The sequence below is a fragment of the Hypomesus transpacificus genome, chromosome 7, assembly GCF_021917145.1.
Source record: "Hypomesus transpacificus isolate Combined female chromosome 7, fHypTra1, whole genome shotgun sequence".
Classification (NCBI taxonomy): domain Eukaryota; kingdom Metazoa; phylum Chordata; class Actinopteri; order Osmeriformes; family Osmeridae; genus Hypomesus; species Hypomesus transpacificus.
The window spans coordinates 3,369,356-3,388,699 of record NC_061066.1 but is presented as its reverse complement, the minus strand read 5'-3'; the positions used below and the strand labels follow the sequence as shown (position 1 = coordinate 3,388,699).

At 45.1% G+C, this 19,344-nt stretch overlaps 1 protein-coding gene across 1 annotated transcript; it reads right to left on the bottom strand.

The window, feature by feature from the left end:
• Positions 1 to 11,404: 11,404 nt before the first annotated feature.
• dera (deoxyribose-phosphate aldolase (putative)) lies at positions 11,405 to 18,291 on the bottom strand. Its single transcript, XM_047023165.1, has 9 exons — positions 18,139 to 18,291; positions 17,401 to 17,498; positions 17,132 to 17,279; positions 16,780 to 16,875; positions 16,171 to 16,305; positions 15,795 to 15,923; positions 13,759 to 13,871; positions 13,165 to 13,314; positions 11,405 to 12,701 (listed from the first exon to the last, which is right to left on the bottom strand). Exons 1-9 carry the CDS (start codon positions 18,167 to 18,169, stop codon positions 12,645 to 12,647), a joined length of 957 nt encoding a protein of 318 aa, XP_046879121.1. The 5' UTR covers positions 18,170 to 18,291; the 3' UTR covers positions 11,405 to 12,644.
• Positions 18,292 to 19,344: the final 1,053 nt, after the last annotated feature.

Below are 19,344 nucleotides of genomic sequence, written 5' to 3'. Positions count from 1 at the left end.
ACTGCATTGGCACGATACACGAGATTACTGCCTTGACACAACAATCGTACAATGCAGAAAATGACAAGCATTTAAGGTACTTTTTACATTGTATGTATAAATACTTGAGGTGAATGCAAGTCAAGAAACAGGAGGGGCCTTATAAAACAACAAAACAGTTGAAGCCAAGACTAGATTCATACCAAAACCAATATAAGTATACAAATATAACATTGCCTAAGAGCTATCATTTAGAGAATCTCTCATTTCCTTTACATCCACGCCAATTGTACAGTCTGTTTGTCTAGTTTTTCTAGACTCCTGCTGGGCAAAGTGAAAACCATTCTCTTCTGAAAAAGACCTGTGACAGTGCTCTAATCAACCGCGTGGCACGTCTCTGCTCTTTTGCAATGCCTACTAGGTGCAGACAACACCTTATTCTCTGCTTGAGTGAAGAGTGACATCTTGCCAGTCTGCTGTGCTTTGATATACTGAGGTAGGTGGGAAAACTGATTTTAAAGAGCCCAATCTCGTTATTTCTACACTTCAACCCAGCCCTCTCCCCAGGAAATCGCAAATAAACCTGGCAGATAGGTGGGAATGTATTTACGGTTCTGGGAGTGTAGAATATGTCTTGTTAAGGTGAGGAGTGAGAGGTGCCTGCCTGCCTGTGAGAAGTAGGAATGTTGGGAATGTCTCTGTTTTGCCTCAGGGTTTGTTCTCCAGATGACATGCTGATACATCTCCAACCACGACGATAACGACAGTCGACAAGCTTAGAAGAGACAGACTTCTTTTCTTTTTTTTTTCAATCCAACTAAATCTATTTGCAGTCTGGTGACATCTAGTTGTCTTTGCTTCACTATTATTCCCTCTGTGTCAATAAGGGGAGTTTGGTCGTCTAGGGACTGGGCTGTACTGACCCTTAGGACTGACCTTCAGGTCGGTCAAGGTTTCTTAGATAATGATCTAGAAACAGTGTTGGCTGTTGAAGAAATATGCTAAAAGGAAGTTTCACTGTTGGCTCAAGAGAAATGTAATGACGCCTTGTGATCTCTGTGTAAAGATAGACCCATATCACACATTTGATAAAGCATCACAGTGTATGTTTACTGTGATGTACTGTCACATTAACTCACCCACTAAGCCGTCTTACCATATTCATCCTTCATTATCAGACTCTGTAGTTCAAGCCATAGCCAACTACCTACATTTACATCCAAACCTCCCAGAAGTTTCTTTCTTAAATAAAAAAAACACCTGAATACCACAGGTGGCTGTATAACATTTCTGAATCACAATGATCGTGCTTTTTTCACGTGAGTCTGGATAAGCCCTAGAAAAAAACATGTAGTGTGATTTCCCACAAGGACCTGTAATGGCAAACACTTGCATTGATCCCCCCACCAGTATCCTCACCAGTAATTGGGATGCTGGCTGCGACACCGAGCCATCGATTTCTTATGGTAGCCAGCTTACACTGGGTTGTAGGACAACAATGACTAAATAACAGGCCGACCAATGATCTTAATGCCAAAAGCCAAGCACGGGTATTGATTTCATTACGGAATGCCTCCTAGGTTTCAGGCACATACATTTTTTTATCGATCAGCCACGGTGTCTGCATTAGTTTCAGTGCTGTCACATGCTCGGCGGCTGGCCAATCAATGCTGCTGAAACGCTGAGTGTACGGGATGGCGTAGGTACAGTGGGGCGCAGTAAATTTGGCGCAGTGCAATCAGGGTCTGGAAGGTGACCCTGATTGGCAGAATTGGATGTGTCCATGCAAACCTGGTGGGAATAGAGCCTAGATATGGAGTGATTAACTTGTCGTATAGGGTTAGGGTTTGATCAGGAGCCCACAGAGGTGTAGGTGTGAGATAGACACCAGTCTCATGCTGGTTGGACAGAAAACACCTTCCAGTGTCTTATGTCTTTGTCAAACGTACCCCAAGGCAGTTTGAAGGCAGTTTGAGGGCTGTGGAGTTGGTGCCCAATCTTAAACCAGTTCTCTGCATTTCAATAGCAAAAAAAAGGGTTAGGGTTGGGCTAACCCTAAAAGTCCTGCCTTGGAAAACTGGTTCCAGAGTGACACCAAGTAGAGTAGACCAACTCTTCTCTCAACCATTCTACCATTCTACCATTCTATTTATGTCAGGGGCTATGGTCTGGATAATCATGACCAACCAAGACCTGAATTTGTGGCCACAATCTTTCACAGACATCGTCACAGCATCAGTGAAAAACTTCCTTTGATTATGCTTCTGCTTTGGCTTGGCAACAACATGGACGTAAAAATCTAAACAGTGATTCGTGGAGAACCTTTTTGGCTTGTATTAGGGGTGTGGGAAGTCTAGTATCTGTCTACCAACGGATCCAGTGCACGTTCTTTCTTTAGCAACTGTGTGTACCTCATCTTATCCGTGCACTCGACTGCTGCAGTACCCTCCTCTGATTGGGTCACTCCCACATAAGCTTGTGGTGAAGAGTCACATGTGCATATGCTGGCACACAGGCATTCAAACACACACACACACACCATCTCATTAATGAGGAGTCTCACTCTACCCCTCCCTTTCTCGCTCTGTCTCTCTCTCTCTCTCTTGCTCTCTTACACCGTAGTCTACCCCCCCCCCCCCTCCACCTTCCCTCGCTGTCTCCCACACATACGTACATGCTAACTATGTGCATAATGGCCATCCCTTAATGGAGGTGGCGGGCCCCTGTGCGTGTGCAGGGCAAGCCTTGGGATCCTGAGACACGCTACCCGTGGACCTTTCCCTTCCAAATGGCTCCTAATGAAGAAGCTCATTAAGGATCAGCGGTTGCTCTGCTCTCTTAATGAGGGCCACACAGCTGCTCATTAGGCGAGCCGCTTAAGGCTTTGTCTCATCTCCCAACTACCAATACACCAATACATCACCCGACCTCTGAAAGCCCTGTAGTTACTCGACCTAGCCTGGACCGGCCTCCGAGGGTTCGACCACAGAGGCTAAACAGAAAGACAGGTTATGGCACCACGGTGTGTCTGGGTTTGTAGGAGGCAAGGGATTGCGAGCTGACATGAAGGAGATGCTCCTTGTTGGAACGGGCTGGATATTCTCCTTGAAGTCCTTCACATCTGACAGCATTTAAAAGCAATGTCATCCTCTGTTTGAAGGTCAGAGGCCTTTTGAAAGGGGAATTCTCTGAAGGACCAGGGGGTCCACATTTTGGTTTGTGGTCCTCAGAGCAACACACATACACATATACATTATGTAGTCAATTGAAACCGAGTGGGAATTGATTCAAAGTATGGGTGGACTTTCCAACCTCTGATTCCGGTGTCAGAGGATGCAGTTGATAACCCATTCACGGTAAAGGTGAGCCGTTGTCTACGCATTTGCGGTATGGGATCGGTGAGTGGCGGACACGGCTAGTGAGTTAACCGCAAAGACATACACTGAGCCTCGCAAAGACGTGAACATGATGAAGATATAATGACTCAATCATCGCAGCCAAACGCCTCCGCTCGCCGCCAATGCTCCCCCCGTCGCCCCCGTTATGAAACACCGCCATAATTGAAACGCTCCACGCGTGTAATAGATAGCGAGGGATGCGCATTGATAAGCCTGAACGTCCCTCGTTCGCCGGGGCAGCCTTTTGAGAAAGGAAAAAAGGGGTTGATGGCGGACGTGAATAGGAAAGCTAAATCGCTCACGTAGGCTCTAAGTGATCAGGGATGTGTCATCATCCTTTCCGTCTCTGCCTTTTACTTCCTCCCTTCATCTGGCCAGCCGGCGGAGTTTAGAGAATAATAAGGAGGCCTCACATAGCATTAGAGGCTGTTCGTCACATGGCGAGAGCCGAGCCTGCTTTAGAAGGGACCAGAAGGACATCCTTATGGATGATCTCTCCCCAGCGATCTGGCGGCCCGAGCGCTCATTAGCCGAGGAGTCTGTCCACACTGTAACGAGCGCACGAAATGTCGTACGCAGCATCATGACTGCTACTGTGCTTTTTTTTTGGGGGGGGGGTGCCGTTCTGAAATAGGTTGTTGACAACACCGTTTTGCCGAGTGCAGTACATGGCAGGGTTCTTTTAGTCCTCTATCAGATCCGTGATGAGGATAGATAGGTTGAATGGGATTAGGACATTTCCCCATGTGGCCTTTCTTCTTTGGTTGGAGGCAGGGTGAATGGTGAAAGAGCCTGGAGTAGAGGCTGTGGCTCCCTGGGTGCTGTGTGAAGGCGACTTCAAACAGCAGATCCATATTGTCTTGTGCTCTCTCTCTCTCATGTCTCGATCAACAAACTGGATGATACCATTCCGTTCCACCATACCTACCCCCGCAACAGCATCATCCGGAAACAAGACCATCGAACGTTCCACCGCCTCTCCAGCACATACACACACGTGTATCGCCACCTCGTCATATCAAACTATTTCGGCGTTGTCGGAGGTAGGGAGTGAGCGTGTGCGGAAACCAAGGCGGTAATCTCGAGGAGCTGGGTCGACGCCAGCGAGGCTCCCTGTGCAAATTGAGATAATTGCGGACGGCGGGCCCCGGTATGTGGCCAAGGTGTATACAGCGGCGGCGGCGGCAGCCTCGGCAACACTCCCCCATCGCCGGCGCTTGGGAGAACAAAAGCGTGCACTCTGGGTGCTCAGGCCGTCGAGGGCCCCACGCAGCAGGGAGGCGGAGCCTCATTAGGGCGCTATTTTAACAAAGCTCTTCCCTCCTTCCTCTGAAACGTACCCACGGCCCCAAGAACCCTACCTCTCTTTCTCTATCTCATTCTCTCTCTCTCCTTCTCTCTTTCTCTCTCTCCCTCCCCTCTTTCACTTTCCACACTCACAAAGGGATATCAATCTCCTTTGGGCAGGATAATTACGGAGATAATTTTATCCGTAATGATGCTTGTCAGTCAGGAGTGCTGATAAAATTAAATAAGTTCTTCTCTGAGAATTTTCCTCCCCAGATTTATGTCAGGGAGAAGAAGAAAAGGAGAAGACGAAACAGTCTAAAGAAAAACGTTTTCCCCCTGGTTCGTGCGTGACCTCATAAATGATATGCAAGGCCATGATATGGAATGCAACACCGTGATGTATATTCCTCCACTGGCCTCCAGCCCCAGTCAAGCACACATCAATTTACAGAAATGTTACAGGCGGACAAATGACCATTGTTGACACAGTATTTTCATTATTCATGGTGATAAAAGTGCTGGGCGGTGTGACACAACATAATGTGAGGCATTGTGTGGCGGTCGCCATCCAAGTACATCATTCAACTTGACAATTAATTTGCTGTTCACACATGCACCTGGCAGTAAATATGCAGACATGTTCCGTGTTGTGGGCAAATCACTGAGAACCAGGACAGGTCTTTTAACAAAACAGCCTACTTGATCATGGAGTAGAAAGCTGGAGAAAGTCAGTCCTCGCCCCAGTGGCGGTGAAGCGACACTCTTTGATCTTGAATCTGAATTCTCTTGACTTGTCTTAGGTTTTCAAAAAGGGCTACTTAAATTATTTCCGAGATGCCGTTACATGGTGCAGTGGCAAAGGTAAAGCCCTCCTGTGGATAAGGAAAGATAAAAGCCAAAAACAAAAGACATCACGGCAGGAATGTTATAATATTTAGCATAAGCAGTACCAAACATCCCTTTAAGGAATAGATGTCTTGAGTTTTCCTTAAAAAAAATAACGTGGAGGAATTGGGACCCCGTTACGCAGTGTATCACTCAACAAAGGCGACTGAACAATCGCTTATGTCAAACTTTGACAATGACAGAATTAGAGCAGGATTTCTCCGGCTCCCTGTTCCCCACTGGGAACTCGACACACACACAACTCGGAAAGAAAGTTTACTTTCGTTTGTCATTTGAAATTATGCTCATTTGCATTTGCCAAGAGAACGAGGCCACATGAAAAGCAATGATGCCACCGAGAGGGGCGAGAAGAGACACTACGACTCTTTGAAATGGAACCATGGAGCACTTCAATGGGATGTGTGCCATTGTTTGGTAATCATCACCCCCACTATGTTCTGAGGAGTCACTCAAAGTACTGTAAGGGACGTGGTAGAGAGTGATAAAGACGTATCCAGAGATTTGAGTTTTTTCCTGAGCTGAATGTGATTTGCAATATTTGGATTGGGAAGTTGTAGGGGGGGGGGGTCTGCATAGGCCAGCCGTGTTTATTGTCTCCTTTCCAATTAAGAGGACCAACATTACTCATCTATTGAAATGTATCTGATGTTTGGGCTTTCAATCATCTGGGCCCATTGTTCAGTCATCAAAGCACCACACCAGTGGGTGAACTACAGAATGAGTCAACTCCCTCTCTCTAAATGAATAACCTTTGAACGGAAGAGCATTTTAAAGAGGAGGAAAGAAAGAAATGAGAGAGAAATCGATGCGGGCGGATTTGAGTCGGAGGCGGCGCAGTGTGAAGAATACAGGAGAACATTTCACATGCTGAGGAGAACCACTCGAGCACTGACCTCTATGCAGCACTCTGCCAGCGAGATCAATTGACAGGACGAGGGCCACTGGGGCATTGATTGATTAATCAAAGCTAATGTTCTTTTGATCAGCGGGGCTGCCCTATTAACTGGCACAGGCAAAGTAAAGCGCCATGTTTTATTTACTCGATCGAGGTCCCTGGCTGCTTCCCTCCGCCGACATCAAAGCGTCTGTGACAATTCTGTCATCGCCTTGATTGATAAAAAAAGTTTTCTTTATATTCCCCAAAGATGCACACACTGGATTGGATTATTTTAATTGTTACCAGTTTGTTATTTCCTAATATATCTCTGGAAAAAAGAGTCTCAAATGTTTTATTCAAGTTTTTTGTATATATTTTTTTGTTATTATTTTTTACTGTCTCAGTCTCTTTTCACTGTGTGCCATTTTGTGCTCATGTGACAGTCATTGCCCCAAAAAACCTTGAGGTTGTTTAACAGGGTTAGAATATGTTTTCACACAGCATATACTTGGATTACTTTAAAGAGGGAGTGTGAGATTGGCTTGTCATTGCATCAAGACTTGTATTGAACCCTAGACCAGCTACACAATGGAACCCTGGCTACACAATGGAACCAATTTAGAAGAGGAGAAACCAAGGGAAGGCGAGATAGGGCTAACTGGAGCTTAAGGGCAATCCAACCCTAATCAGCCTCCCCTACCGTTTTACCCAGCATGCACTGAGAGTCAGCGCTGGATCCAGACCACAACAAGGCAATCAGCATCACACATAATGTGTTATATGCTATTGGGGGGAGACTGCAGGCATCAAAGCGCCTGACAACGAATGCACCATAGATAATGTGCTGCAGTGTGCCTAGTGAGTTGTTTTTTGTTTCCTTCTCAAGGTCTGTATTGGGGGGGAACCAACTCTCGTAAACCATCTCCTGTGATGGTCCTGTTTTCAAGGAAACGACAAGGTCTAGTGCTGGATCCTTGTAGTTTAAACCCCTTCAGTGTCCCAGTTTGCTAGAAGAAGAAGTTGTTTTATGTTTAATGATCTCCTAAGTTCTTAGAAAGTCAGGTATTCCCATTCTAAAAGAATGCCCTGCGCCCTCTTCCCTTCACCATCCGTTTATTCTCTGGAAACTTTGGAGGTTTGAAACCTCTACTTATGATTTCTAAAGAGAACGAAGCATCTATCCTTCTTCACTGGCCCTCCATTCCCTCCCTGCCCTTGAGTTTTTCCAATGTCAGCCTTCACTTCAAAAGCTCCCGATTGAGCTCTGATGACTCCATTGAGATTTCCGATTGCGAACAATTATTCTGTTCATGTTCCTTTAGATTTGTATAAAGGCCATGAAACAAATGTACCTTCTTTGTCTCTGTGGCACATCCTTCAAAGTAGTTATCCTATTGACCTATTACTGGGCAGTGAATATATATTACTCCCTAAAAAGTGTATTTTCAATTTCTTTTTTTTGCTCTTTTTTGGGGCTAGTGTTGGTGGGCTAGTCCTAGAGCAAAGAATGTATTATTTCACTCTTGCAAACAGATTTGTTTGGCTCTTTCAGTGAAAAGAAGTGTGTGTGTGTGTGTGTATGTGTTGACTCTCCCAGTGAGGCATGGTATACCTAAAGGCAGATGGTCAGAACAGTTCAAACTATGCAACTTGCAACTCTCTCTCTCTTCATCCTTTCCTCGCTCCCTCTCTTTCCCTGATTCCCTATCTGGCCTGTGTACAGTACCTCAATCATTCACTGGGGCCAGAGGGTATTTCATAAGGTTGGGTCTGTATCATCCAAAATAGATAAGGAATGGTCTCTCCTGTGCAGCAAGAACATAGTGCTGGGTTGAAGTCTGTCCCTACAGTGGTCCCAGCAAAGACCCCACTACCTGCCAGTGGGGAGAATGGAATGTGGATGAGGTTGAAAGCAGTCGGTCTGAAACACAGTCTTCGTCCCCTCAGGTTGCTTCCCACACAGAGAACATTGCTACGGTGTGTCCAGGAGGAAATGCAGGACTACTGTGTTTGCACACACGGATGGATAAATAAATAACTGAATATACCTTCTTTCTTCGAAAACTTCATATAATTTTCTTCCTGGTGCAGTTTGGATGCAGAGCAGGTTTTACGCAGGTTTTTTTGAAGTGGGGAATCAGATCTTGATCGTCCCATGGCTCCGAGCATTAGTTTCACACGAGTGAAAGAATAAACATCTAACTACAGTTCATTAAATTAAAAATGACTTGGCTGTATCTTGCTCTCAGCTGAAACCTATGGATTTTTTGGAACGTAGAAATACAGGAACATGTTTGCTCTGAATTATAGCAATGTAGAAGTTCTTGAACTGCCAGTCCTTAAAATTATTTGTTGGTATATTGATAATAAATCATCTGCTATTACATTTGATTTCAAATGAAATTAACATTCTGTGGCTTTGGATCAGCAGTAATCAACATGTACAGGTATAATGAGTTAGAGAGTTCTAGAACTCTCTGCAGTCCCACGTCTATGGAGACAGGTGATCCCTGGTCCGTTTTGATCTCTCAAACATGTATTCCATCTCTTCTTTGCCACGAGGGAGCCCTGCGCCAAGGTCAGCACTCAAAGAGAAGGTGCACCATGGGAAATGAGTCTATGCTCACCTCGATCTTCTATGGGGATCAGTCCGGCATCAGAAGGATTGGACTGACACTAGTGAAGTCCCCGGGTATCACCTATCACAACCTGTTTCTGCCACAGAAGACACCAAAAGCCTGCTCTAATTGTGTCATTAATATCATTGTCGTCTGAGGGCCAATTATTCTCTCTCTGCATCACCTGTCCTAACCTTGAATTAGGGTGGGCTTGGATCTCTGAGCAGTCCCACTTGATGACAGTGGTTGATTTCTCTAGCTGCCTGTGATAAAACTTGTATGATTCCCATAGTTGGTGTACAGACTTGCATGGTCGGGTGGAAACACTTCCAGAGGACATGTATTTTGGCCCACTCAAGATAAATGTTGATTATCCTGACCCCTTTGTAGAGGAGGTAATCTTCTCCCTATAATGTCACCTGAATATGGAATCAGCCAGTCAGGCGCATTGATATTACCCCCGATTTCTCCCCAAGTCCAGATCTGGTGGTGTTTGATTATTTTGCCCTTTATCGGCCCCTTCAGTCCAGGCCAAATGGCTTTTAAGCACGCTTTGTCAAATCAGTGCATGAGGCCAGCGTCTCCCTCCCCTGAACAATTTTCGAGACAAATCAATGTGTTCAACGCTGATAAGACACCCCTAATCAATAACGGCCTGCAGCGTTCCATCACAGATGACCGGCGTGGACATATTCGGTGGTCATCAATCTCACACATTAACATTTCCTTTTATTTCCCCGTATTTTCTCATTAGGCTTTTGCCATCGCTCCATTGGAGGAGGGGAGACAAGGAGGTGGCTGAGGAATGGATGTGCCCAAATGAGAGGTTCATCAAAAGTATCGTCAAAGCTTTTATACTTGAATTACTGATTACACTTATTCACGTGGGTGACGTGAGCCCGTTGCATTCAAGCATGCAATGGGCTGAAAAGACACATTTCTCATATGCACCGGGAATTTGGCAATAGGAATAATTTTCATTGTGAGAGAAAATGAAAAATTGTTACAATTTCTCACTTTGCTTGTGATCCCTCTCGTTACATTTCAAACACCCACCTTTTAACTTCACATATAGTATTCTGTCTCTTAAATCAATAATTTCCTGGCATCATTTTTTTCTCCACTCATTTGAACAACTTTGAAATGATACCCCACAAACAGTACGAGGATCAATCACAAAGTGATATATTTCCTCAGCCAAGCCTCGTGAGCCAGAACACACACCAGCTCGCTGCTTGGTCATTTATAAAATCACATACAATGTGTTGCTTTTGAGACAAGTTATGGACCCACAAATGGCATGACAAATTTGAATCCCGTCTGATAATGGATCGTCGAGGCATTACTGACACCACCCATGCCCGTTCATTTCTCCCTCATCATAAACTCCGTTGCTGGCCCACATGCCCGGCAGTGTGTCGTTTTTCACATCGGCTCCAGGCAACAACAACCAAAAAAAAGGGTAAGGGGGGAAAAAAAAACATTGATGAATAAAACAACAGAAAACCAATCAATCTGAGCGAGCCGATTTGTCAGTTGTGAGCGACTGGCGTTCCGGCCTTTTGACAAATTCGGCCCTCGCTTGGGTGTGTTGGTGTAGCCCTACCTTCCAGCCGCTCATTGTGCACTGCTCAGCAGCATGAGCAGACTAGCCAATTCACTTCAACTCAGCTCACCTTACTAACCAGTGAGTCTCCTCTGAAGCATAGTTTGCTGTTCCTCACATACCATATGGCTTTTGGCTTTTAACTTCCTGTCACCCCTGATGTTCGTCGATCAGGTGCAGTTCCTTAACCAAATGTTATGCAACTCGTTAGCATGACCCTGAAATCTGACTGAACCTTGCCCATAGGTGATCACTTGAGTTAGAGGGATTATCTCTGCATCTCCTTCTCTTCCTGTGTATTTCCCTCCCTCACACACACACACACCCCCTTCTCCTTCGCTCTCTGGGAGGACCGACGGGTGAATCAATCTGGGTTCGGCCTCCATTCCTCCACCGTCTTATCAGGAAGAGCGGATGCCTCCCGATGGTCTAGATTTGAGATGATCTACATGCCTTTATGTAAGTGGAGCTAATCCATCACAGCCTAGCAAGGTGAGGAGCAGTCAAGAGTCCTGGCTCCTCATCACTCTAACTCCCACCTCTCCTTCGCTCTATGCCTGACACTAAAAGGAGAAAGCACTCTTTCTCCACCATAGTGGCTCCAACCTGTAACTAATGTCTGGCCACTTCATCAAATCCACTTAAGCTATGGCTCCTGCCAGGGAATCAGTTAGAGGAAATCTTGCTTGTCATCGAACCACCATAACCAGCATAGATAATGGACATGTGCTCTTGACACAAAAGCTTTTATTCGATTATTTAGAACAGGTCATTCATTCAGTCAAGTTGCAGAGAATCCATGTACAAAGGGATTACTCTTCTGCGGTGGGGGAAAAAGAATCCTAACTAGCATAAATTCACCCAGCACTGATTCTTATTCCCAGCCCATCTATCCTGACTCTACCTCTCACCCCCTCTCACCCCCTCCTAAGTTTTCCACTCAACCTGCTCAGTCCCTCCAACGCCTCGTATCCCATTCCACAATTAATTCACTTGCTCCATCCTCTGTTCCAGTCAAGGTCAGGGCCTGTGATATCTTAATTAAAGAAGAAAAGAAAAGGAGAAGAAAGTTTTCCATCTTCAAATGAAGCCTCGAATTTGGGAGCTGTTCAATCACATCATTTAAACTCACTTAACCCCTAATTAATCCCCGACACCGCTCTGTTCGCGAGGCCTCTCGCTAATGAAATTAGACCAAAGGAAGCCCAGTAACATATTCCACTGCTGTCCCGGGAACAGGTGGGAGCACTGAAAATCATTCACACCATGAATATTCAGTCAGAACACAGCAGATCTGGTTCACGATAAGGGGTACATAAGCCTTGGGGGATGTTAGCTGAAATATATGAGCAGGGTAAAGTGGAGCGCATAAAGTGGGATGCATGCACCATAACAAAAGTCATTATTTCCATTAAATAAGTCCCTAAATACAACGCATTCAGATTAACCATCACTGATTTGGCTCTTGTTTTTTTATTATCAGCCTTTAGCAAGATCTGTATCTTTCCAAACGCATTTTTGTACATATATTACTGAAATCAAACAAAACTGAATTGGGTATCATTGAATACTGTTCTATTTTGATAATATATTATTCTTTAAACAACCCTACATCCGTATCTCTCTCTAGTCATTCGCTTTTTTATTAGTCATCAAGGACTTACTCATTCACATTTGATTGTATGACAACTGACATACTGAAGCTACACTGGTTCACGTGTAGCATGCCAAGGCACAGAACATTAAGTGAAATATTACAATAAAACGACATGTAGGCATGTATTCAACCCACTGTCCTTCCTTCACGTAATTTGGTCACATTCCTATAAAACAAGATCATATTCTTTCACAAATCCTGCAGTAGCAATTCTGAAGCCTCAGTTTCGGTGTGTGTGTAACATTGTCATCTGAACAGTGAGAGCTGGGTTGAGGAGTTGGAGGTTGATGTTGTCATGTTGTCCGAGACGGGTTCAAGCCATGGGCAGCTCATGGTAGGCTGCATAACGTCCAGTCACGTAGTGGTACACCTGACGGAGGAGAGAGAGAGACCAGACGGCAAATAAGGGATGATAATTATGTATTTATCGACATCTTACCAAAGGCACAACTAATGCTAATGCTAAGGAAATCAAAAGTCAAGGAAAGTGCGGTGCTAAACTTTAACAACCGTAACTGACGTTCACCTCAAACAACCACTTCCTTCCATGCCTTCCACTTTTCCCTCCATCTACCCATCCGCGCCTGTGCTTTTAGTCATCATTGGCTACATTATGAGGCTCGTGCTAAAAGGTCCTCCATGTGTTCTCTCCGCTAAAGGGTTTATGTTCGTAAATGCGTGCCTAAAAAAGAAAAGAAAAAGAGCGAGCGTGCGATGTGAACCGGCGTCTGCGTCCCTGTGTATATGTGCGCCGGCACCTCTCAGCTTGTAGCTCCGTGCGTGCGTGTCCGTGTGTTTGTGTCTACGTGCATGCAGTCGTGAGCAGTCCCCACCTGCCTCTCGATGTCGGCCAGCAGGCTGCTGGCCCCCAGGCGGAAGAGGTGCGGTCTGAGCCACTCGTCCCCCAGCTCCTCCTTCATCAGGGTGAGCCACACCAGGGACTCCTGCGCCGTGCGGATCCCCCCCGCTGGCTTGAAGCCCACCTAAGGACGTCAGGATGGACATTTCTGTATGTTTGTTTGTTTTTTTACAAATAATGTCTTAGAAAATAATATTCCCTTTAATGTCATTAATATATATATATATATATATGTAATTATTTCATTTCACTGCTACAAAATAAATATGCTGACAAATGCATCGCCTTGATAGTCACGACATTTGAGTTTTACTCAGGGTAAAACTCCATATGAGGGCTCTTGAGAACTTATTTAAAGACCAGGCTCTGTCTAAGTCTTCTAGCTGCGCTGTCCTTTTCAGAGGAAATTGCAGGGATATGTTCCCTCCCATTCCCAGCTGACCTCTGAGGGGGAATGTAATTCTTTAAACAGCTCTTCACATATAGCTGCTCTTCTCTCCACTGAGTGGTGTCAACCCAAGGCCAGATGCACAGTATGAATCAGACCATCGTTTTCCCTCGACTTTACCTTATGGCCTGTGCGCAGGAAGTAGTCACGGATGGCCCTAACCATCACTATGGCAACGGGGTACGTAGCATTGACGGACTCCTTCCCAGTGGAAGTCTTGATGAAGTCTGATCCTGTCGGTTGGAAAGAAACATGGGGTCTGTTTTGTTACTTTCAATAACATGGGGGTTTTACTGCCTTTATTAAGGCACCGTGAGAGTTGTGCTCTCTCATACCACACTCTAAGGCCAGAAGGCCTATCAACCCCTCAGGAGGAATTCTAGGCAACGCAAGACAGCAGATATTGGGAGAAGGCTCAATTTCAGATTGGCGAACATTTGGATGACAGGTAAAAAGGCTGTACAGTGAAGAACAGTAGAGATACAGTAGATAACAGTAGAGATACAGTAGAGTGTGTTTTAGGGTGTTGAGGACGAGCCCCTCCAGGAGAGACAGAACTACGGTGGCCTGGAGTGCCCAGACGAGGGCATATGCTGCACGTGGCAGCTCACAGAGGGTGTGTGCCCGTTCATCAATAAAAAGCTTCATTTTTCCCTTTCCCCTCCCTTCAGAAGCAATTATGTTTTATCAGCTTTCTTGATAAAAATAGAAGACGGAATGACGCTTTTAATAGATGAACCACAAATTGTGGCCTGGTAAAAAATCGCCCCCTTCTGCCTCCCTGGTGCATAATGACTGTTCATTACCGATGAGAACAAGATGAACATTTTCCAGTTCATTAAAGACATGTTCTATGTATTTTTCCAGTCAGTTTTTTGCTCTCTCTCTCTCTCTACTTTCTCTTTCCCACTCTCCCTCAAACTGGCATAATCCTTAAGATTCGTTATGGGGAGTGTTAATTACTAGATAATGGATAACGGTTATTAAACGCGGGTGGCGGTAATGAAGCTCTATTCATTTGCGCGGGCAGGGGGATACTGCAGGAGGGAGAGCGGAGTAAAATAGCCGGCATCGGAGATTAATAGGTGAAATTATCATTCAATTTCAGGAATCTCATACGCAATTCATAGGAACAAGGGGAGATTAAGGAGCCAGTGTGGCGACAAAAGCAATGCATTTTAATAATGATCTCTATCGGGACCGCTGACAATTTGGAAGCGTAATCGGCTTATTCTGTGATGGCTAGTTAAGCGTACAGTGTGTGCGCGTCTGTGTGTGCTGTGTGTGTGTGTGCGTGAGAGAGAAAGAGGAGAGAGTTGAATCAGGCTACATTACCAAAAGGAAAGAGGAAAAAACATAAGCAACAGCCCCACCCTCTGGACATCACCACACACTGCACACTGGACATCACCACACACTGCACTCTGGACATCACCACACACTGCACTCTGGACATCACCACACACTGCACTCTGGACATCACCACACTCTGCACTCTGGACATCACCACACTGCACTCTGGACATCACTACACACTGCACATCACCACACACTGCACTCTGGACATCACCACACACTGCACATCACCACACACTGCACTCTGCACATCACCACACACTGCACATCACCACACACTGCACTCTGGACATCACCACACACTGCACTCTGGACATCACCACACACTGCACTCTGGACATCACCACACACTGCACATCACCACACACTGCACTCTGGACATCACCACACACTGCACATCACCACACACTGCACTCTGGACATCACCACACACTGCACATCACCACACACTGCACTCTGGACATCACCACACACTGCACATCACCACACACTGCACTCTGGACATCACCACACACTGCACTCTGGACATCACCACACACTGCACTCTGGATATCATCACACACTGCACTCTGGACATCACCACACACTGCACATCACCACACACTGCACTCTGCACATCACCACACACTACATGTATTCTTTGGAAAAACGTGTTGATTGCTAGTCATCCACATACAGGTACAGTTTGCTAAGATCTAAAAACTGAAACATGTTAAAATATATATATATCATAATAGTAAACAAATATGGTTGCACACAGTGGAAAAACCTCCATCAGACTCCAACAGTGTCCGACTCACCAGCCATCATGGCCACCAGGCTGGCTTTGTAGACGTTGGTGTAGGTGCCCAGCTCTCCGATAGCCAGGATGCTCTTCATGTGAGCTTCCCCACAGGCTGCCCTGAACTGACGAATCTCATCGTACATAGCTGAGCAGAGGGGAAACACAGACACACACACACATACAAACGTGCGTCTCGCAAACAAAGAAGGCCATCGACGTGGTATGCCATCAATGTTGTTCCTGTTTCCCCAGAGCTACATACAAAATGTCACCCTTGGATAAAAGATGAAAGCAAACACGGAGGTGTTTCCCGGGGAGTATTCACTTGTCAAAGCTCCTGTATCTAAAGACACGCCCCCTATCTGTTTCCCTGACAGCTGAAGATGACATACCTTGCCACTGTCCTGTGAGAGCCAGGGTCCTGTTGATCACAATGTCAATCTCCATGGCGCCATCCTCCACCGCCATGCGCACCTCCTCCAGACGGGTCTTTAGAGGCGTTTGGCCGGCAGGGAAACCAGTAGCAACTTGGAGAAAAGGATAGTAGGTAGAGGAAGGTTAGAGTAGATTAGTATGTCTTTTGTTGACTAAGAAATTTGATTCAAAAACCGGGGTAGCTTAATAAGGATACATATGGACAGATCTGCTGAGACACTCCTTTGAATCTGCACTAGGCACATTTATAAAATACAATTCAAAAATTTGAAACAGCTTTCCCTGTTCTTGTCTGAACTTCCATGCTTTCCTCCAGTTCGAGTTTGATTGACAGTTGTTTTACAAAATAAGCTAAGCAGGAAGACCCGCCTCCTGGAGGGCGACGGGCTGTAATGGGAGTTGCACCTACCTGTCTGTGTTGCTAAACAGCCCTCACAACAAGTTTATATCTGGAAAAACCTCCATCATTTTAACTGAAAATATTGTACCTTTGAGGTTTCATGATGTAACATTTTCAAACGGAGTTAACTCTGGTTTCTAACAACATTCTTGTACCAGTCCTGTACCTGAGGCAACAGGTAGGCTTGAATTGGCAGCTTTCAGTGATTTGACAGCGTCTGCCACGCGGGATGGGTATACACACACTGCAGCAGTTGTCACACCTGTAGTTGAAACCGGAATTACATTTCCATTTCAGTTACAGTAGAACAGTTCCAAGTGTCAGAGGAGTATAGCTCGTAAAGCTAAATAAAAGGCAATACCACCCTCTAGTGGTTAAATAGGGTTTTAAAATTCAACAAATGGGGACAACACTGCTGTGTGTCAGGCCAAAGTGTGTGACAGTTACTTTATTCCAACAGAGGATCGTGAATGGCCACACAAATTGTTAACCCGGTCTCCACCGAGAAGAGGACGGACCTTTGTCGTGCATGTCCATGCTCCTTAGCAGGTCCTGACGGACAGGCTGAGTTGCTTTCAAGCACAGTCGGTGGACGTTGGACGGCGTGTCATCGCCGGCGAGGGTCGTTAGATCGATGCACGTCACTGCCCTTAACAACCACGCAGCCTAAGGTAGACACAGGGTGATGTTTCACAACCAATTACAGTGGAAGTATTCTGTATTTCTTCCCGAATCTTGTTTACTTATTTACTGACAGACTTGGGGGGGGGGGACTGTTTGCCAGTACCTGCCATTGTTTTTTGGACAGCTTATGTCCTTGGATCTGCTGGGCTCTCTTCAGAACAGCCTGGGTATTCACACGCACCTTGGAGACCCACTCATGGTCTTCCAGGAAAAGAGAGGGATAGAAATAGGTTAGAGTGACAGCACTTCCTTAGGGCCACTTCCTGGGGAATGTGCTTCTACTGTCGGTTCAGCTTGTGACGTGTTTCTCACTACTGAGCCTACTGCAGTAACTGTCAGTAGGATTCCTGTAGTTGTCACATGACACTGTTAGGGCAGTCATGTGCATCAAATTAACCAGAAGGGTGCAAGAAGGTTGGTTAGGGTCCTTTATCTATTAAGTGTTTCGACTGTACGTACATCTAAGACTTAAGATATGGCCCAGTGTGGCATGTAAGCTCAGCAAGTTATTTGGCTAAACATTAACAAGGTGTCAGACGACAGACACAGTATCCAAAGTGACACTGTTTACTTCGATTGCACAAGTGAATGTGGTATGGTATATTCACCTCCATGCATTCTTGTTACAAAAAAACATGCTACAAAATAATATTCATAGCTGTTATACCAATAAAAACTATAAAGGGGAATAACTTAACATCGATTAGGCTACATAGCAAGTTACATTCGCTACTGACTCTTCACAACTAGCTTGCTAGCAACCTTTCTAGATATCCACGTGCTAATTAGGTAATATGGTCTACATTATCCTGGTCTAGGGGGACGAACAAGCCTATCTTACCGAGGTCCATTCCCGGATTTCTTGCGGACATAGTGGACAATGTTACTTGTAAATGTAGACGAAATTTATGTGCCAAGCTGGTGTCCTGGTACTGGCTTGCTTTGCTAAGGGTTAGGGACCTCTTCCCGACTGTACTGTCACTTCCGCTCCACTGTCACCGCCCCTCTCGAGTGACCAATCACAAGTAAGCTCTGAGAGGGGCGTCATCAAGCTATGATTTAGGTTTGAAATGTAAATGTAAAAAAAGAAATGTAAAATATATGTTTTATGTACCCTATGCATATGTACATTTATGAACCACCAGTTATATTTTGAAAAGTATAGCATAAACCACATTTATTCCAAAAGGATTATTCTTTTTAAAGAGCCTCCAACATAACTTGTGTACCCCTGCCCAAATAACAGACTAAACAAGTTTGGACACATTGTATCTTTCAAGCACTTTGTGCCAGACCACCCAGAAGCAGTTCTGGTCAAATAAACTTTGGATAAAAGGATTGACCTGAAGATGTATTAAAGGATGAATGCTTTTTTTTGCCACAACAGAAATGTATTTTGTATCACAATGCCAACCCAGTTCTGGAATAAGCAGTATCTTAGTGAACAGGGTCTACAAAGCAGGAACCCGAAGACAAGAAATATCCGTTTTTATTTATCATGTTATTTCTTTTAATGTACATTGCACTATACCTAGTTTGGTAGCATTTAATCCCTTTAAATCCATTGGTCAAGTCGGATTTCCTTCTTACTATTAAGGTTGTGTGGGGTTGGATGAGCTGTCTCTCTGCTGTCGAGCATGTGAGATTTGACCCCTGGGAAGTTTTACGTGCTTTAGTAATTGTTGCATTCCAGAGCTATGCAGGGGCACATGCGAACTGTGGCTTGTGAACTGGCTTCTCTGCCAAAACCATTCCACCACCATCTCTGTTTCCATGGAGCTCCTTCACAATATTATGCAGACGTTTGGGAGGCCTTGTATTGTTTTATAGTCTATGTGAAAGTCTATATAAAACAAGGGTTGCTGAACGTCGCTCTACCTTTACAGTACTTTTCCCTTCACTGTTGAGGGTTCTGTGGTGTAAAAGGAAAGCAGGAGGGTGTGTGGTCTCCAACGTTAATAGGCTTTATATTTGAACATGTCTGAGACTATTGTTTGAAACACATCATATATAGCTGCAGGCACCAATGGTGGATTCCTCCTCAAAT